The sequence below is a fragment of the Bos javanicus genome, chromosome 15, assembly GCF_032452875.1.
Source record: "Bos javanicus breed banteng chromosome 15, ARS-OSU_banteng_1.0, whole genome shotgun sequence".
NCBI classification, from domain to species: Eukaryota; Metazoa; Chordata; class Mammalia; order Artiodactyla; family Bovidae; genus Bos; species Bos javanicus.
In genome coordinates, this window is record NC_083882.1 from 25150599 (window position 1) to 25171577 (window position 20979).

Consider the following 20979-nt stretch of genomic DNA (forward strand, 5'->3'; position numbering starts at 1 on the left):
TATGCCAATAAAATGGACAACATGGAAGAAATGGACAAATTCTTAGAAAAGTACAACTTTCCAAAACTGAACCAGGAAGAAATAGAAAATCTTAACAGACCCATCACAAGCACAGAAATTGAAACTGTAGTCAGTAATCTTCCAGCAAACAAAAGCCCAGGTCCAGACAGCTTCACAGCTGAATTCTACCAAAAATTTAGAGAAGAGCTAACACCTATCCTACTCAAACTCTTCCAGAAAATTGCAGAGGAAGGTAAACTTCCAAACTCATTCTATGAGGCCACCATCACCCTAATACCAAAACCTGACAAAGATGCCACAAAAAAAGAAAACTACAGGCCAATATCACTGATGAACATAGATGCAAAAATCCTTAACAAAATTCTAGCAATCCGAATCCAACAACACATTAAAAAGATCATACACCATGACCAAGTGGGCTTTATTCCAGGGATGCAAGGATTCTTCAGTATCCAGAAATCAATCAATGTAATATACCACATTAACAAGTTGAAAAGTAAAAACCGTATGATTATCTCAATAGATGCAGAGAAAACCTTTGACAAAATTCAAAATCCATTTATGATAAAAACCCTCCAGAAAGCAGGAATAGAAGGAACATAAATCAACATAATAAAAGTTATATATGACAAACTCACAGCAAACATTATCCTCAATGGTGAAAAATTGAAAGCATTTCCCCTAAAGTCAGGAACAAGACAAGGGTGCCCACTTTCACCACTACTACTCAACATAGTTTTGGAAGTTTTGGCCACAGCAATCAGAGCAGAAAAAGAAATAAAAGGAATCCAAATTGGAAAAGAAGAAGTAAAACTCCCACTGTTTGCAGATGACATGATCCTCTACATAGAAAACCCTAAAGATTCCACCAGAAAATTACTAGAGCTAATCAATGAATATAGTAAAGTTGCAGGATATAAAGTCAACACACAGAAATCCCTTGCATTCCTATACACTAATAATGAGAAAATAGAGAAATTAAGGAAACAATTCCATTCACCATTGCAACAAAAAGAATAAAATACTTAGGGGTATATCTACCTAAAGAAACTAAAGACCTATATATAGAAAACTATAAAACACTGGTGAAAGAAATCAAAGAGGACACTAATAGATGGAGAAATATACCATGTTCATGGATCAGAAGAATCAATATAGTGAAAATGAGTATACTACCCAAAGCAATCGATAGATTCAATGCAATCCCTATCAAGCTACCAACGGTATTTTTCACAGAGCTAGAACAAATAATTTCACAATTTGTATGGAAATGCAAAAAGCCTCGAATAGCCAAAGCAATCTTGAGAAAGAAGAATGGAACTGGAGGAATCAACCTACCTGACTTCAGGCTCTACTACAAAGCCACAGTCATCAAGACAGTATGGTACTGGCAGAAAGACAGAAAAATAGATCAATGGAACAAAACAGAAAGCCCAGAGATAAATCCATGCACCTATGGACACCTTATCTTTGACAAAGGAGGCAAGAATAAACAATGAGAAAAGACAATCTCTTTAACAAGTGGTGCTGGGAAAACTGGTCAACCACTTGTAGAAGAATGAAACTAGAACACTTTCTAATGCCATACACAAAAATAAACTCAAAATGGATTAAGAATCTAAATGTAAAACCAGAAACTATAAAACTCCTAGAGGAGAACATAGCCAAAACACTCTCCGATAAATCACAGCAGGATCCTCTATGACCCACCTCCCAGAATATTGGAAATAAAAGCAAAAATAAACAAATGGGACCTAATTAAAATTAAAAGCTTCTGCACAACAAAGGAAACTATAAGTAAGGTGAATAGACAGCCTTCAGAATGGGAGAAAATAATAGCAAATGAAGCAACTGACAAACAACTAATCTCAAAAATATACAAGCAACTCCTACAGCTCAATTCCAGAAAAATAAACAACCCCATCAAAAAATGGGCCAAAGAACTAAATAGACATTTCTCCAAAGAAGACATACAGATGGCTAACAAACACATGAAAAGATGCTCAACATCACTCATAATCAGAGAAATGCAAATTAAAACCACAATGAGGTACCATTTCACGCCAGTCAGAATGGCTGCGATCCAAAAGTCTACAAGCAATAAATGCTGGAGAGGGTGTGGAGAAAAGGGAACCCTCTTACACTGTTGGTGGGAATGCAAACTAGTACAGCCACTATGGAGAATAGTGTGGAGATTCCTTAAAAATCTGGAAATAGAGCTGCCTTATCACCCAGAAATCCCACTGCTGGGCATACACACCGAGGAAACCAGAATTGAAAGACACGTGTACCCAAAGTTCATACAGCACTGTTTATAATAGCCAGGACATGGAAGCAACCTGGATGTCCATCAGCAGATGAATGGATATGAAAGCTGTGGTACATTTACACAATGGAGTATTACTCAGCCATTAAAAAGAATACATTTGAATCAGTTCTAATGAGGTGGATGAAACTGGAGCCTATTATACAGAGTGAAGTAAGCCAGAAAGAAAAACATCAATACAGTATACTAATGCATATATATGGAATTTAGAAAGATAGTAACGATAACCCTGTATACAAGACAGCAAAAGAGACACAGATATATAGAACAGTCTTTTGGACTCTGTGGGAGAGGGAGAGGGTGGGATGATTTGGGAGAATGGCATTGAAACATGTATAATATCATACAAGAAATGAATCGCCAGTCCAGGTTCAGGAAAAAAAAAAAAAAGAATTCAGCACCCGTGGATACTTGGAATATACCACTTTTTGAAACCTCCTCCTTGGAAAGATCCTCATACATGTAATTCTTAATCGTCTCAGTTTCTTCTCAGTCTGCTCTTTAATATACTTGCTTCATGATAATAATTTCCCTTGGAAATATTTACCTCTTTGTTTCCTTTAGGAATATTTATCTATCTTGTCTATAAGAGTCCATTCTGTCCAAGAGGCTGTGTGCCAGTCATTTTTACTTGTTTCTCCTGTTGGAAGATCAACTTGTGCTATAAACAGACGAGTGATCATCTCAGACAGGAAATGACCATGACACATCAAGCAGACATGGCAATAGTTACTTCTGTGTTTATAATGATTCATTTTTGGAAGAACTGCTCACCCTTCATGGATTTCCCCAGGAAGTGCCAACTTCTGAGAGATGTCATTCCAAACGCTTTATCCTGAGCTTACACTTCTTCTTAGGGTTCACACATTACAACGTATATTTCTCCTTTTTTATTTTCTAAAAAAAAAAAAAAATCTGTGGGTCACCTTCTTATTTTTGTCCTTCTAAAATGATAGTCCTCTGTGTTCTTTTTTAAAAAAAAATCTGCCCTTTTAGCAAGACCTTCAGTGACCCTTATCCAGCCTTACCCAGTTGGAGGGTGGTAATGGAAAGTCACTTTATTAATAGAAGAAAACAGATGCTGTTCCAAAGTTCCATAGTTTCACAACTCTTGTTCATTCTGACCTTGGCAACTATAGCAGTCTGTGGCGATGCCTGAGTTGCATTACCAGTCCCTCACTCCCTCCCCTCCTTCCTTTCTTTCCTTCTTCCCTCTCTCCCCGTATGTCTTGCTTTCCCCCTCCTTCCCTCCTTTTCCTTCTGTTTGTTCCTTTCTTCCTTCTTTTCTTCCTTTTCTCTTTCCCACCCTCTCTCTTATTTTCCTTCCTTCCTTTTCTCCTCCCATCAACTGCCTTCCCATTATAATTAGGCTTGCTCAGTCACGTCTGACTCTTTGTGGCCCCATGGACTGTAGCCTACCACGCTCCTCTGCCCATGCAATTTTTCAGGCACAAATACTCAAGTGGGGTGCCATTTCCTACTCTATGGGATCTTCCCAACCCAACCCAGGGATTGAACCTGCATCTCTTGAATCTCCTGCATGGGCAGGTGGATTCTTTACCACTAGGACCACCCAGGAAGCCCATTGTAATTAGGATAGAATTCGAACCCCTTGCCATAGGCTACAGAGGCCACATGTGACCTGGCCTGTGCCTTCCTCTCTAACTTCTTTTCCCTCCACTGACAATACTCCAGACATAATGGTCTTCTAATAAGCCAAGGTCTATCATGTTTCAAGGGTTTGGCACTAGCCATTCTTTCTTAAAGATCACTGTTTCCACTTTGTCTCATGGATGCCACCTTTCCAGTATTTTGAAATGCCTTCTCCTCTGACTTCCCTCTTCTAACTGCTCTAACTAGTCATCTCCATCACCAGCATGCTGTCACTCTCTGTCATATTGCCCTGTTATATATTTTGTTATACTACTTTGTAGTATACCATATACTTTGTTCATACTACTATGGTATTATGGATTTTTTTATATCTTTTTTTTGTTTATCTTTTCCTTTATTACAATAAGGATTCTTTGATATCAGAGAATTCACATGCCTTTTGGCTAGTGTATCCCTAAAGATTGGAATAGTTCCTGGCACATGATAAGAGACTTAATATTTCTGACCATCTGTTTACTGTGCATTGAACTGTGAATTGTGGCTCATGGACAAACAAGTAAAAAAATTATTATCCCTTTCCTGGAGGAAACTGAATAAATGGATTTAAGATGTTCCTATTATAATTGTCTTTTCCTAGATGCAGCAAGAGTAGGTCAGGGGCCTAGTGATGGCTGGGGCATGGTTAAGAGGGAAAAATTAAGAAAGAATATAATACCAAGTTGCTTTGTAATAATTTTATTGCCATATTCAACTGAAATTCTCTGAGTTCTATTCAGCTGAATTCAATATCATTCTTTTTGGGTCAAATTTTGGGAAGGCCTATTAAAATGCAAGCGAGAGTGATTGAAATAGTAACCTATATGTATAGATTAGAGAAGTCAGTGTTGATTCTCTCCATAATGATTTCCTAACATATTTTAAGCAGTGAAACTTTTTTTCAAATCAAAGGCCACCCAGAAGCCCAATACAGAGCTTGATAAAAATGGCTGATGCTCCAACTGAAGTGGCTTGGAAAAACTGGTACCCTGCTCACCAAGCACTTCTCCTAACACCTGTCCTTCCAGCTAGCACCTGAAGACCACCTATGGAACCCAGAGCTCTAAGTACAGAGCAACTAAGCAACTCTAAGCAACTAAGTACAGAGCAAGGTTTGAAAATCACAAATCTCACAGTAACCCCTTCATTTGAGAAACTGAGCCCAGAGAGCTGAAGTGACTTACCCAAAGTTATAAACGTAATGTCAACGAAAGGACTGAAGCCCAGTTCCCTGAATCCTAGAGCACTGTGCCTTTGACTGTTTTATCCTATATTTCTGAAGGATAGATTCTATAGGATAGATTAATTCCTAGCAGGGGAGTCCTTCTAGGGAGAGAAAAGTCAGAGACTTTACTTCAAAATGTGCAGTTCCTCTGTTCCTCTGGAACATGGCCTCATAAGACTGCTCTTCTGCTCATTGTTATTTAGTCACTAAGTTCTGTCCGACTCCTTTTTGACACCATAGACTGTAGCCTGCCAGACTTCTCTTTCTATGGGATTTCCCAGGCAAGAATATTGGAGAAGTTGTCATCTCCTTCTCCAGGGGATCTTCCTGACCCAGGGCTTGAACCGTGTCTCCAGTGTCTCCTGCGTTGGCAGGTGTATTCTTTACTACTAAGCCACCAAAGAAATCACCCTTCTACTTGGAAGTCATTCTTTTTTTTTTTTTTTTTGCCATGCCTCACAGCTTGTGGGATCTTAGTTCCCCAACCAGGAACTGAACCCATGTCCCCTTCATTGGAAATGCAGAGCCTTAACCACTGGACTGCCAAGGAAGTCCCAGAAACCATCTTGAACTTGTTTTGGTGATGGTGGTGGTTTAGTTGCCAAGTTGTGTTCAACTCTTGTGACCCCATGGACTGTAACCTGCCAGGCTTCTCTGTCCATGGGATTTTCCAGGCAAGAATACTGGAGTGGGTTGCCATTTCCTTCTCCAGGGGAATCTTCCTGACTCAGGAATTGTACCTGGGTCTCCTGCACTGCAGACAGATTCTTTACCAACTGAGCTATGAGGGATAAGGAAATGAGACTGCTTTCTCCAAATATTTATCTTATAATGACTTTGTTGCTGTGAATTTCCATTAATCAGAGAGAGCTTTTAACCATTAGGTGTAAAGACTTCCTGTTTGTGAAAAGTGGCCTGACTCTAATCAAGAAGGGTAGCTCCTTTTCATAAGTGTTTTTGTGTTTATTTGTAAGTAGGAGCTCAAATTAGAAATAACAGATTTGGCTGAATTGCCGGTTAATAAATCAGCCATAGTGCAGATTTTCTCTTGCTAATTGAGAGTTCAGAGCCAACAGCATCTGGCATGATAGCAAACACTTAATAGATGTTTTTAATTAACTGAATAAATTTCAGAGATATGTGTTATCTAGCAAATAAAGTTTAACAATATATTAATCTGATTTCTGACTACAGACTGGGGTGGGTGGACGTTATTTGTACCATATGCAATTGTTATATCCCAAGCATCAAGAATGCCCACATTGAGATCCTGGAAAATATCCTTCAAGGCAAGATACTGGATATAACCATGAAAGTCACTAAATCTCTCCACATCCACATTCATCTCCCTGATGTTTTCTGCCTTGATGATAACCACAGTCTCTGGGCTTCTCAGAAGAAGGCGTTGAACTGCATCATGGATGTTGAGGGCCCTTCGGATAAAAACGTCAATGGGAAAGGGTCTGAAGTGTTGGCCCAGAGAAATAACAATGATAGTATTTTTTTCTCCTCCAATTCTGTCAATAACCTGGGCGATGTATTCAATCTCTTTGACTGAGTAGGTCAATGATCCAATCAAGGGGTAACTATGTCTTTGCCACTGGATATTGATATTCTCGTTCAAGTCCACAGCAAGTTGCTTTTGAAGTTTTCCAGATTCGTGCAGATCCACTGACTTCAGGGCTGATGACAAACAGGAAATCCCAAAATGAAAGGAGAATAAAGTTACAAAGTTCATAAAAATAGGAGAAAATTTTTGATGTTTATAATTGAATGTTAATCCTGACTAATTTATTATAGGTTTAAATGAGAGACCAGTTTGAAAATTATTGAGCGACAAAAAGTGTTATGCAAGTAAATTATATCTGTCCCTCTGTAGAGCCATGTAGAACCAAATGGACTGCCGATAGCGAGCATCGACGTCACTTCACTGGAGGTTGATGGAGTCACTTTCATGGGTATTAGTTTTGACACTTTGTTAGCTATAGACTAAGCTCCTTTGAAAATAGAGAAAGGTGCCAGCTGATGTCTATAAATTTCAAAATACAAGTAAATCTACTTCCCCAAGTCCTTTGTAAGTTCACGTAAGACTGGAATTGTATTCTATACTTCTGTGTTTCTTTTACATATGCACGAAGTGGTACTGAATACATCATCTATATTAATATTATTGCTATTCATTCATGAAGGACTTAACAGTTTACAAAACATTTATTAGGACCGATATATTTATTTACTTCAAAGCACCATATATATATGCATGGTGGTGGTGATTTAGTTGGCAAGTCCTGTCCGACTCTTGGCTACCCCATGAACTGTAGCCTGCCAGACTGCTCTGTCCATGGGATTTTCCAGGCAAGAATGGATTGCCATTTCCTTTTCCAGGGGATATTCCCCATCCAGGGATCAAACCTGGGTCTCCTGCATTGCAGGCAGATTCTTTACCAACTGAGCTACCAGAGAAACCCTATGTATATAATTGCCATCTTCTGGAAAAGAAAACCAAGAGATGAAATGACCTGCCAAGATTACAAAACTAGTGAGTAACAGACTTTGTACCTTAAACTTGAAATTTCTCCTAATTCTTATGAAATAATCTACCCAGTCTTAAACCTTTTTAAAAGTACAATATGAATGGAAGAAAATGACATCACTTTATTTTTCACTATATTAATTAGACTATCAAGGCCAGTTTCTTCATAGCTAGAACATCTGAGGAAAATGTGTGGGAAATGATTATTAATGCTATGTGACATGTACCAACTTAGAAGTAAAGGGCTACACTTAAAGTCTTAACCCAGTGAGGTTTGAAAATGGTGATGCTGGAGGGTTGGGTGGAAGAAAATGGCAGAATTTTTTCTTCATTCTGTTTCTAGCATATTTCAATTTCATTTTCTAAAGCACACAATGACCACACAATTTAACTTTTGACAATACATGTAACAGATGTTTTGTTATTACAGCTTCAAAGGTCAGTCAAGAAAGTAGGTAAGTCAATAATTGAATACTGTCAAAAACTAAGAGCCCACCCTGACCCCACCATTGCAGAATGTGGTGCTAGAAGTTGTCACTAGATCCTAAATTTTATAGATGAGGAAACTGAGATCTGGAGGAGAGTAGTCATTTACCAGGGGTCACAACTTAAACCTCTTTCCTTTGAGACTGGAATTGACATATATACACTGAGATGTGTAAAACAGATAACTAATGAGAACCTACTGTATAGCACAGGGAACTATCTTATAGTTCCTACAAACGCAGTGCTGTGTGGTGGACTAAGTGGGAAGGAAATCCAAAAAAGATGGGATACATACATAGCTGATTCACTTTGCTGCACAGCAGAAAGTAACACAATATTGTAAAGCTGGTATTCTCCAATAAAAAGAAAAAAGAAAAAACTCTCCCCTTGTGTTGCAGGGGGTTCAAGGTCCTACTGATGTTCCCTTTTTACTGGGTGAATCAGCTTACTCTCTAAGTTGGAGATCACAAGAGCGGCCTCATGTTAGGAAGGCCAGTGGGGAGTCACACTAAAGCTGCACTGTCCCCAGTGGTAAGAGCTAGGGCCCAGAATACAGAGGGCTGGCAGTGGCAGTTTTCCAGATAACAGTGCTAAGATCTACTAGTGGATTCTGAGTTATTTTTGATGCATTCTTTGCTTAGTTAAAGGAGCAACTGGACTAGGCTTCTAGCAAATGGGTTCTAGCCCCAATTCTAATATGAACCAATGATAATAAGGCAATAGCTATTGTTTTCTGGGCACTTAGTAAGTGCCTTGCTATGTGTCTCACTACGTGTTAAATATTTTATAACCATTACTTCATTTAATCTTCATAACCATCACCAGATGCTGTTGTTATTTTTAGTTCACTGATGTGGAAAATAAGCTGTATGCCCAAGGTCATAGTCTAGGTTTGTTAAGCTCCAAAGCCCCTGCGTTTAACCATTATGCCTACCTGATATGAAGCTATTACCTCAACTGTAGCATCTGTCCTTCTACGAAAGAGTAATCTTGATGATGGCTCACACCAAAGAGAGCTAACTATGTAGCCAGCAGTATTCTAAATACGTTGTGTATAGTACTTCATTTTTACCAGATGGGTACTGTTTTCATCTCCATTTTACAGATGAGGAAACTAAGGACAAACTCCTAGTGATGTGACCTGCCCAAGGCTATCAGATAGGACAGTAGAGGCCCTATTTAGATCCCAGGACATTTGGATGTAGAAGCCACACCCATAAGCATCATGCCTTCTGTAGAAGGTAGGTAGTAAACTATCTTCTTATTGTCAGCTTTGTGCGTTATTTTCTGAGTATCCTGGGTAAATACTGAAGTGTGAATTCTGCAGAAATAGGAACGGAGTAAACGTTTTTCTATCCTGGCTCCCTTCTAGTCAATAAATGTATTCTTTTAAAGAGAAGATAATACCTTGTGAAAAGTGTTGGTGTGCTGTGATTAAGAAATATGAAAGAGGCATTCCCCATATTCCTTTCTCCCCTTGAAATGAAAAAGAAGTTTCTGAAAGGGATGTGAGTAAAAGCTCAGACAGAGACATACTGTTGATACTGCTTTTGAAGTATTCCATCCACTGGCGGATCGTGGAATCTCCCAGTAGATATATAAATTTTCCTCTCAAGCATTCTTTCATTTCGATTGCAGCCAAACTACAGGAGACAGGATTCCACGTGTCTTTCCAGACATGTCCACTGGGAATTGTGGATGCCATGCCAAACTTGCATTGCCTTTTCACTGGAACTGTCTTTTCTGCTAAAGAATCAACAAGATAGGGTCTTTTAAAGCATCACTTTATCCATGAGTATTTAATAAGAGCCAACTTTCTTTTTTAGGTATCCTTTTAATAGAGTGTGAAGGTGGAGGAAAAACCTTATTGAAGCATCATTCTCTTAATGGAATAGTTTTCAGAAAAAAATTTTCTCTGATAAGAATTTTATAAGTGATACTCATTAATGTTCATTATAGATAACATGTTTTCTCCCAGAGAAAAAGGCCTTCTGGGTAAAATTTAAGTATTTGTTTGCCTTCTTATGAAAGAAAAGACATCAATTCTTACTTGGTAGTGAAAACTCAATTATCTTGTCATTTAGCCAAATTTACCTCAGAGTTTATCACACACTGTCACAGTGTCTTAAATGCCACCATCAAACTGTTAATCTTTAAGTGCAAGGAGATATAAAAAAAATAACAATTAATTTGGTTTGAGTCCTGGCCAGTCCACATGGATATAGCTGTAGGCTGGAGCAGACTCATGGGAATCCGGGATAGGCTGGGTATTGACCATTAGTCACAGGTTTCTGAAGGATCTGAGAATATGATGGACTGAGGTGTTTATCCTTGGCAGTCTTGGGGGTGTGATTATTCACCACCCAAAGGAAGTGGTTTAATATTTTAATAATTACCATAAGTATCTTTGTGTATCCTGGGTGAAAAATGCCATTTCCATCTGTAGATACATAAACACACTTCAGCATCAATGAATTTAGTAGCCATTAGCAAGCTGTTGATACTGAACTTAAAGGGACACAAAAGTTCCTACATTAAATCATTTTCTATAGGGATTTCCTAATATGTTCCCTAGTGGCTAGATCGTAAAAGAATCCGCCTGAAGTACAGGAGACCCGAGTTTGATCCCTGGGTCAGGAAGATCTCCTAGAGCAGGAAATAGGAACCCACTCTAGCATCCTTGCCTGGGGAATTCTAAGGACAGAGGAACCTGGTGGGCTACAGCCCATGGGGTTGCAAAAAGTTGGACTCAACTGAGCAACTAACACTTTGAGCCAAAGAAATTGAAGAGAAATTAATAAAAGTGTGGAAGTGCTATTTTATATGTTCAAATGGTTTGAAAGGTGGCAAAGACAAAGAGGGGGAAATTGGAATGAACTGAATTATAGATCGTGGGTTAGAAATCTCTAGATGGTGATTATTGTGCTGTAGTGATGAGGGAAGTGCTAATGGTGGTGGTTGGGGAGGTAAGACCTAGGTGCAACCTGGGAGAGAGTTTTGACATTTGAATGTTGTTGCGTCTGATGGGCAAGTAATCTGCTGCCTGATAGATAATGATGAGATTGATGATGAGGGTTATAAATCAGGTTTAGGATTCCAGTCATTTATTCACTTAGGTAATTGGTGTCTTGGCCCACCACAGACAAGCCTGCTGAGCAGAGTAACATATGATTGGTAGTAGTGAACAAGTTCTGAGGAAGGAAAAAGCCTTTAAATGGGATGAGTGCTACGTGTGTGTGTGCTCAATCGCACAGGTGTGTCCGTCTCTTTGCAACCCCGTGGACTGTAGGCCACCCGGTTCCTCTGTTCATGGAATTCTCCGGGAAAGAATACTGGAGTGGGTTGCCATTTCCTACTCCAGAGGATCTCCTGACCCAGGGATTGAACCCATGTCTCCTGCATTGGCAGGTGGATTCTTTACTGCTGAGCCACCTGGGAAGCCCCAGCCATCAGTCACACAAAGGGAGGACTTACAGTGACATTTGGAGACAGTAATGGCATTGAACTTTGCCATCATCTCTACAGCCACATTTGACCTTAAAGAGACAAATATAAAAATTAATTGGCAAGTGGCTCCAAGATCAGGAAACATAAGAAGTCACATTACCCATTGTTCCAGTTATTTCTTATGATAATAACTGACTACTTTGGCCACAGTTCCAGACTATTTATTAAATTTCCATTTCTTGGCCTATTAATTCCGGGAGTACAGATCCCCAGAAAGTGTACAAGGTAATTTTTTGAGATTCAGAAAGAATATATTAGCACCTAGGCATATTCACACATGTATATTTCTCCTTCTCTTTTAATTTTATTCTAGTCATATTTTTGTTTGTTTGTTTCAATGGTAAGGGTTAGATATTCAAAATATTTAGGGATGACTAGAGAGTGGGCACTGTCCCCAGATGAATTCGTATATCTTTTCTAAAATGGCTCTTCATAGAGTCCCAAAGTTGATATATTAATACACAATTAATTAATAGCTATTTCCTTTGGATCAACATATAGACCAAATCATTACTGTATATACCCAGATAGTCTCCAGAAATAATTATTTACCTCTCAAAGAGGCTTCTTTCTTGTTTGCTAAGATAAGATACATCCTTGTTTTTGGAATGCATGTGGGTGAGTGCGGCACAGGGAACGTTCGGAGGCTTCACGCAGTAGAAGGCTTCTTGGTCTCGGGTATCCAGGTATTCACACAGTTCAGCACTTGAATTTAAAGCCAGGGCACAGTCAGTATTGACTTGGGAGGTGCCTCTGTTAAACTGGCCTGTGAAGATCACCCTGTCGTAGCCTTGGTTCCTGGCCCTCCAGAGAGCCGACACCCCTTCACTGGGGTGGATGAGCAGGACGGACAGGGACACCTGGCCCTCCCAGAACAGCATGAAGCTCACAAGGTAGGTGCCATTGTTGAAGTCTGTCACCTTTCCTGAAGCACCCGCCTTCAGGGCTGGGGAGGACATCCTGGCCCTGAGGAAATCCCCGCCATATTCCTTCCTGCGTCCCAGGTGGTCCCTCATCTCCAGCAGGACGTCCAGCCGGTCCCCCCTGCAGTACGTGTCCCGAGGGCTGAGGACGGTGGCTCTGCTGTGTGTGGCGCTGGTGGTGGAGCTCACGTTGGTGAAGGGTCTGGGTGGGACCAGCTGGTCTAGCTTCTCCATGATCCTCTTTATCCTCAGGGCAGTCTCTGTTGGTGAAACTATTGGATTCGGTGGTGGTTCAGGTTGTGTTTTCATGACGAAATTCCAGTGATGGAGGGAAAAGGGCAACCTGAGTGCAGTCCATAACTGAAATGACAAGGAATACAATAGAGAACTCAGAAAAGTGTGCCTATTTAATGTGATAATTAGGGTAGGTTAGTCAACGTCTCTTTTATCAAATGATGAGTGGTAGAAAAATTAAAAATAAAATGATATTGAGATTACATTATCATCCATGTTTCATAGGAAAAATTATTTTCCTTAAATCGGTGGTGGAACTTCGCTTTTCACTGGCTAATCTATTTCGTTGTTTTGTTATACCATGCAGCTTGGGAGATTGTTCCCCAACCTGGGATTGGACTCCTGGGCTTTTGGCAGTGAAAGCACCAAGTCTTAACCACTGGACTGCCAGGGAATTCCCATCACTGGCTAATCTATTTTGGGTGAGCCACTCTACTGCAAAGAACCCTAGGATCTTCTTTCTTAAAGTGGTGATCATAAAATATACTTTCATTGGGCAATTGTGAAGACCAAATGAGAAAATGCTTTTTAACTGCATAGCAGAGAACAGATGTTTATTGTTCTATTATTTTTATCTTAAAATTAGAGTTCAGTCATTTAAATAAATCTTTAAGAAAATTTTCAAGAAGCATGGAGATTTTATGTAATATACAATTATCTATTTTTTCTATTTCAATTTTTACAGTTTGATTAAACAGTCTGTGGTATTTACTAGTAATTCTCAGATTACTGTTTTAGCTAACAGGACATAAGAGACATGGGCTACTTTCTATATTTATTTTCTAATCGTAAAATAACACTGACATTATTAAAAGTGAGAGAATGCCATAACTCTATAGAAAATAAAAATCAGTCATGATTACAGCAACCACTCTTAACAATTTTGGTGGTTTTTCTCTTATCCTGTGTAACCATTTCACGGGATTGTGAACACACTGAATATTTACCAATTAATTTTGATTAAAAATAGTGTCATTAAAAACTTTCCACCTTATGTCCAAATAATATTCCAGCCTATGGATATAGTTTAATATTTTACCTATTCCTATATTTTTAGATATTTTTGTATTCAGCTTTTCTCTGTTACTTATAATTCTGTAAAGGACACTTTTGGTATAACTTCCCAGTAATAGCTCTGAATTTCCAATAAAGGCAGAGTATCTTGTGTTGGACTGGGTTACTGTGGTTAACATTTTTACTTTTTATTATTTGACATGTTCTGATTTTTTAAAAATAAAAACATTTTTTATTTGTCAAATTACAGAGATGGTTTTAGCAACCAGGATATGCTAGGTACCATTCTAAATGCTTTTCATATGTTAGCTCATTAATCCTCACAATAATATATAAGGTATTTATTTTTATGACACAATTTTCAGATGATGAAACTGGTTCACCTCAAAGTTAAGAAAGTTAGCCAAACGTGCACAGCTAGTCAACAACAGAGTCAAATTTTAATCCCTGGCAAATATCTCTATAAATGAGCTACCCAGGGACTTCTCTGGTGGTCTACTTGCTAAGATTCCATGCTCCCAATGCAAGGGGCCTGGGTTCGATCCCTGGTCCGGGAACTAGATCCCACATGCCATAACTAAGGAGTTCACATTCTGCAACTAAAAGATCTCACATTCTGCAACTAAGACCCAGCACAGCCCACTAAATAAATGAAAAAATTATATATATATAAATGTGTGTGTATATATATATATATATACACACACATGCCTACATACATATGAGCTGCCCAGTATTGCAAGTATGCAACAAGGCTAGAATTCTCTTTCACTGCTGGTTTAGGTGCAAATTGGCACCACATGTCTGGAAAACAGGTCTGCTGCTACTGCTGCTGCTAAGTCGCTTCAGTCGTGTCCGACTCTGTGCTACCCCAGAGACGGCAGCCCACCCATCCCTGTGATTCTCCAGGCAAGAACACTGGAGTAGGTTGCCATTTCCTTCTCCAATGCATGAAAGTGAAAAGTGAAAATGAAGTCGCTCTGTCGTGTCTGACTCTTAGCGACTCCATGGACTGCAGCCCACCAGGCTCCTCCATCCATGGGATTTTCCAGGCAAGAGTACTGGAGTGGGGTGCCATCGCCTTCTCCGAGGAAAACAGGTCTATAGCATATAATAAGACCTTTAACAATGTTCACTGCATTTACTAATAATTATTTCTGGGAACTCAGTGAATCACAGTAATACCTCTGAATTTCTAATAAAGGCAGAGTAGCTTGTATTGGACTAACCTTCCTGTAGATAACAATGATAAATTCTAGACACTCCCCTCCTCCCTGCAAATCTGTTTTAAAAGCACTGGAGAGTGACCACAAACTGACAGATGCCAGAGGAGAATTGAAATGTGAAAGAAGGAGCTATGCTGAATTTGTGTAATAAAAAAGTGCCAACTGAGTTTCTTCACCCTGAAGTCAAAGTGTACCAAAAGTGACACATAGGTCTTCAGGAAGGAATGAAAAGCCCCAGAAATGGTAAATACATGGGTTAACATAAAATACTATGTGTTTATCCTCTAATTTCTTTAAAATGCATATAATTATTTAAAAACTACAATTTTGTAATATTATAACAACTATAGAATAAATGAGTTGGGGAGTAAGTGGGAATAAATTATTAAAAATTTATTACAGATTATGTGAAGTAGCACAATATTAACTCTAAAACTTAAGAATATGCATTGTAATCTCTAGAGAAACCATTAAAAAAAAAACTTAGAGTTATAAAAATAACAGAGAAACTAAAAGGAAATACTAAAAAAAAAATCAATCCAAAGGAAGGAAGGAAATGGGGAACAGAGCAATAAAAATCAGAATGGCCAAACAGAAAATAAATAGCAAAATGGTGGACCTAAATCCACTCATGTTAATCATTTCATTAAAAGTAAGTATACTAAACACTTCATTAAAGGGCAGAGATAGTCATACTGCTTTGGAATAGTAGAGTTTGCAGATTTTTAAAAGATAGTATGTATGCATAAAATCATGTTTTGTTGTCAATGCATTCATTTGTATGTATTTTAGTATTTTGAAATATTTAAAATATTTTGGTGTTAAAAATTATAGTTTGGCATTAAAATTTATGGTATTATCAAATTTTGGAAGAATTTTTGTTTAGTAAATTTGTGATCAATGTTTCAGTATTTGAGATAATTCATTTATAAAATGATGAAGCTATTATATTTCCAGCTATGTGACTAGTAATACATTCTAGAAAAAAAGTTTTACTAGAATGATTTCTAATAAGTGGAGTGTTAACTTTTTTTTTTTTAATGCAGACATAAAACAGCAAGACCCAACTACTTGCTATCTATGAGGAATGTAGGTTAAGTATTAAGAAACCTATCGGTTGAAAGTGCGGAGAAGGCAATGGCACCCCATTCCAGTACTCTTGCCTGGAAAATCCCATAGACAGAGGAGCCTGGTGGGCTGCAGTCAGTTCATGGGGTCGCTAAAAAGTCAGACACGACTGAGTGACTTCACTTTCACTTCTCACTTCATGCATTGGAGAAGGAAATGGCAACCCACTCCAGTGTTCTTTCCTGGAGAATCCCAGGGATGGGGGAGCCTGGTGGGCTGCCATCTATGGGGTTGCACAGAGTCGGACATGACTGAAACGATTTACCAGCAGCAGCAGCAGCAGCAGGTTGAAAGTGAATGAATTAAAAAAACAGTATATCATTGAAGCATAAAAAAGCTGATATTAATGTTAAAGTAGACTTCAAGGCAAAGAGTATCACCAGACATAAAGATGGACATCCTAGTGATAAGAGGGTCAATTTGTCTGAAAACATAACAACTTTAAATGTGTATATGCCTACCTATACATGTATTTGTATGTGAAAGAAAAACTGTCAGAACTAAAGGGAGAAATAGAAAAAGCCACAATTATAATTAAAAATTAGAAAACTCTCTCTCAGTAGATGCTATAGGAACTAAATTAAAAAATGACTAAGTACCTAGAGGATCTGAAGAACATTATTATAGTAACATTTTTTTAACTATCACAGCACATTACCAGACATTTTTAAATTGCTACAACTTCATTGGAAAATATTTCAGTAGAGTAAAATAATATTCTCTGCGCAAACTCTTTTGGTAGAAAAACAACAGGAAAATTTGGATTTAAGGTGGAGGAATAAGCACATATTATACCCTCAACTGGGCTTCCCTGGTGGCTCAGATGGTAAAGAATATGCCTGCAATGCCAGAGACTGGGTTCAACACCTGGGTCGGGAAGACCCCCTGGAGAAGGACATAGTAACCCATGCCAGTATTCTTGCCTGGAGAATCCCATGGACAGAGGACCCTGGTGGGCTACAGTCCATAGGGTCGTAAAGAGTCAGATACGACTGTGTGACTAACACTTTACCTTTCTTTCCTAGCCTCGATTTCCCACCATAAGATCATATAAATGGCAGAAAAAAACTTAACAATTTTCTAACTATTCTGGGAAATAGGAAAAAACACCTTATATGGACCAGAACTTACAAGCAATCTCCTGAAAACTGAAAGGCAGATGAGATTAGATCAAGGAAGAACCCATGGCTGCCAATGCATATGGGTGAGGCTTCAGTAAAGAAGGAAGTCACTCCAGGGACATTGCCAACGTGGAGGTTGGTAACTGGAGTAGGAGGGGTTGAGGGGAGGGCCATAAGAGGACAAACCACGCAGGCTGATACCTTCCTATTTCCCCACCTGTGCTGGGTCAGGCAGCTAGGAATGGGGAATTCTATACTCTCATGAGAATAAAAACTGTGGATATTTAAGTTGGGGAGAGCAGTAGGATCCAGTGTGTCTGGCAACACTTTAGATGAACAGGGAGCATTTATGCCACAAACATGCTGGAGGAAACAGATAATGGCACTCCAGACTGGCCACCACAGAACTTCAGGTGTAAAAATGCACACAACCAAGAATTAGCAAAAAGTTTCATCGAAGGTAACTCATGAGAGGGACTTCCCTGGTTGTCCAGTGGTTAAAACTCTGTACTTCCACTGCAGGGGGCACAGGTTCCAAATTCCTGGTTGTGGAACTAACAGCTTGGTCAAAAAATAAAAGTGACTCTGAGAGAGAGGTATTATCAAGTTCAGCAAAGGGAAGACATCCAAGGGAAGGAACAGAATTAATACAAAAATAAAAACCAAGCTTTAGAAGAAGCATACTTTCTGGCCTCAGAGAGATCTAGATGATACGGGATCTACGAAGTAATAAGTCTTTTGAGATCTTAGAAAGTAAGACCCTACTGTTCCTTATGCAAAATCAGTAGGATTCCTTTATTCCAGCAGCAAGCAATTAGAAAATGTGTTTAAAAGAACAGTCATTACAATAGCAACAACAAAAAAATTTATGACATACCAAGGTGTCAATCTAACAAAAGATGCCTAAGACCTGAATGCAAAACTTATAAAATTTAGTGAAAGATCTTGAAGAAGACCTATGTAAGTGAAGAGAGATGACATGTTGATAAACAGCACAATAATAATATAAACATGTCAGTTTTCTCAATTTGATCTATATGGCTAATGTGATATAATTTAAGTAGAATTTTTCACTAAATTTGACAGACTGATTCCAAAACATGTAAGAGGGAAGGCCAAGACTGGCTGAAGACCTTCAAAAGTAGGTTGAGCAAGGATAACTTGACCCCCAAGTTTTCAAAACTAATTATGAAGCTCTTAATTATAGCCATGCGTTATTGATACACGGAAGGCAAATCGATCAATGGAATAGAATGAAGAACCCACAGAGGGACCTGTACTTATTAAAAATTTTGATATACAATAAAAATGACCTGATATATCAGCTTGGAAAGAAAGGATTACAAAATGGAAAAAGCTGTAAAAAGTGGTTATCCATACAGAAATAGAAGAATCAGCCAAAAAAATCCAGGGTTCAGTGTCTAAATAAAGCAACCTTTAAAACTGTAAGTAGAATATTTAGATAAATAATTTGACACAGGTGTAGGGAAAGGTTTATTAGTACTTAAAAAGCATTAACAGTGAAAAACACAAATAAATTTTACTATATACACCTGAAAATACTCTGTTGTTCAGAAGTTCCTTGTACCTGTAGCTTCAGTTGTGTCCAGCTCTTTGCAACCTGGTGGACTGTAGCCCACTAGGCTCCTCTCTTCATGGAATTTTCCAGGCAAGAATACTGAAGTGGGTTGCCATTTCCTCCTCCACAGAATTTCCTTAGAGAATGTGTAAAGACAAGCTAAACATTGGGAGGAGACAGTTGCAATAAGTGAAGAAGAGTGTGAGTGTAGATCACACACACACACACACACACACACACACACACACACAAATATTATCCTCTCCCATATTGCATGATGATTATCAAGTGGTTCTTAAAAGTTGAAAACTCCCCTTCTAGACTCTATAGGTCTGCTTGTTTGGACTTTTCTAGAACAAGTGAAGTGTCACGTAAAAATATAGTTTTGTGAAACACAAAAAGAAAGCAATTCCTACCTTCGTGGAGTTTTCGATAACTGCAAAAGTGATCCAAGAGGCTAATATAAACAGCAATACCAACAGTGACTTGTGATTTGCTATTTTCATTGTCATGATCAGGATCCTAAAAGACACAATGCAAAAACCGGCCCAAATACACAGCACCAGAAAAGAAATGCAGAAATACTTGAAAAGTTCTCCTGATTCTTTTTTTCCTCAGATGTTACATCCAGAATGGAAACTCGGTCTTCCTGCTGCTCTGGCTGTGTCCCTGCTTCCTTTATTTATCGGCTTGTACCTTCAAGAGAAGCACTATTCTGAGAACGGAGCCCACCTTGGAGTCTAAAAATTGAGGAACTAAGAACCTGATGGACGCAAGTGTGCTCATTCTCAGGGGGAGTTTCCAGGTTATGCGTCATCTAACAGGCTTCCTGTTCTCTTCCCGTAAGAACAAAGAACAGACATAAAACATCCTAATAAATACTGACTGTGATAATCACATTATTTTGTGGCCATTTTAAAGTACTTGATTTTTTCTAGCTTCCTTTTTACTAAGGTGTTAGTAGGTTCCCCCTTTCTTGTCTTACTAGCCTTTTTAGCACCCCTCAAGCTTGAGAAGATGTATTTTAAAATTCAGATTTCTCTGTTAAGAAATGTTTACTGTATACCTGTGGCGGATTCATTTTGATATTTGGCAAAACTAATACAATTATGTAAAGTTTAAAAATAAAATTAGAAGAATAAAAAAAAAAAAAAAAAAGAAATGTTTAGGCTTTCTCAATGTTTTCCTATGGTTACATCTTCATTTCTGTCCTTGCCCTGGAATTTCAAGTTGTCTTTTCATATCAGCTGGCTTAAACACCACCCTTTGAAAATATTCCATGTCTCAAAATTTTCTCTCCCCTTGAAGCAACTCCTACCCTAATACCCAGTTTAAACACAGAGGTTAGAAGTTTCTGCACCCAAGAATAAATGTTGCCCCTTTCCCTCACCTCCCCAATTTTGCAAATATTTTCATACCTCCAGTTTGAAGACTTTGCATAACTCCATACACAGGAACTACAGTTGTAAGGCTTTGTTCTGAAGCCACCGGTGTATTACTGGGGTACCTCTCTTCTGTGCCAAGACAAATCACAGGTATACATTGCAGTCTGCATGCTTTGACCTTAGATCCATAGCACTCTTCTCCGTTCAGGTAAGGTGATTTGCCAGCTCCACCTTAAGGAAGTATGTGGAGCACAACTGCAGTTCTCAGTTTGCACAGAGGTGGGGAGGAGAAATGAAATTCTCAGTATGCTTAGATGAGACAGTTTTCATGTTCTTAGACTTGTTTAGTCTAATCTTAGTAAGTGTACAATAAATATCCGACAAAAAGTGTGAATGAGTCTGGAAGTTTGAATGAATAGTCATCCCTGGGAAGCTGAACCAGTTAGTCTCCATCTGAGCCTTGTCATCAAGATCCAGCTGCCAGGATTCAAGTGTATATTATCTAGTACAGAATAGGTACTCAATAAAATTTGCTGAATAAATTTGAAAGAACCTCACACA

At 38.6% G+C, this 20979-nt stretch overlaps 1 protein-coding gene and 1 long non-coding RNA gene across 4 annotated transcripts; one reads left to right on the forward strand and one right to left on the reverse strand.

The window, feature by feature from the left end:
* Positions 1–4680: 4680 nt before the first annotated feature.
* On the reverse strand, positions 4681–20667 carry LOC133261765 (NXPE family member 4-like). 2 transcript variants are annotated; one of them, XM_061440372.1, is made up of 6 exons: positions 20452–20667; positions 19450–19555; positions 12301–13031; positions 11716–11777; positions 9778–9987; positions 4681–6905 (listed from the first exon to the last, which is right to left on the reverse strand). In XM_061440372.1, exons 2-6 carry the CDS (start codon positions 19543–19545, stop codon positions 6370–6372), a joined length of 1635 nt encoding a protein of 544 aa, XP_061296356.1. In that variant the 5' UTR covers positions 19546–19555; positions 20452–20667; the 3' UTR covers positions 4681–6369. The 2 variants fall into 2 exon arrangements, with proteins under 2 accessions (XP_061296356.1, XP_061296357.1); XM_061440373.1 differs by lacking the exons at positions 19450–19555; positions 20452–20667 and adding an exon at positions 17465–19421.
* On the forward strand, positions 8083–19935 carry LOC133261766 (uncharacterized). 2 transcript variants are annotated; one of them, XR_009741130.1, is made up of 3 exons: positions 8083–9482; positions 13273–13387; positions 19652–19935. It is a non-coding gene; the product is annotated as an uncharacterized LOC133261766 (long non-coding RNA). The 2 variants fall into 2 exon arrangements; XR_009741129.1 differs by lacking the exon at positions 13273–13387.
* Positions 20668–20979: the final 312 nt, after the last annotated feature.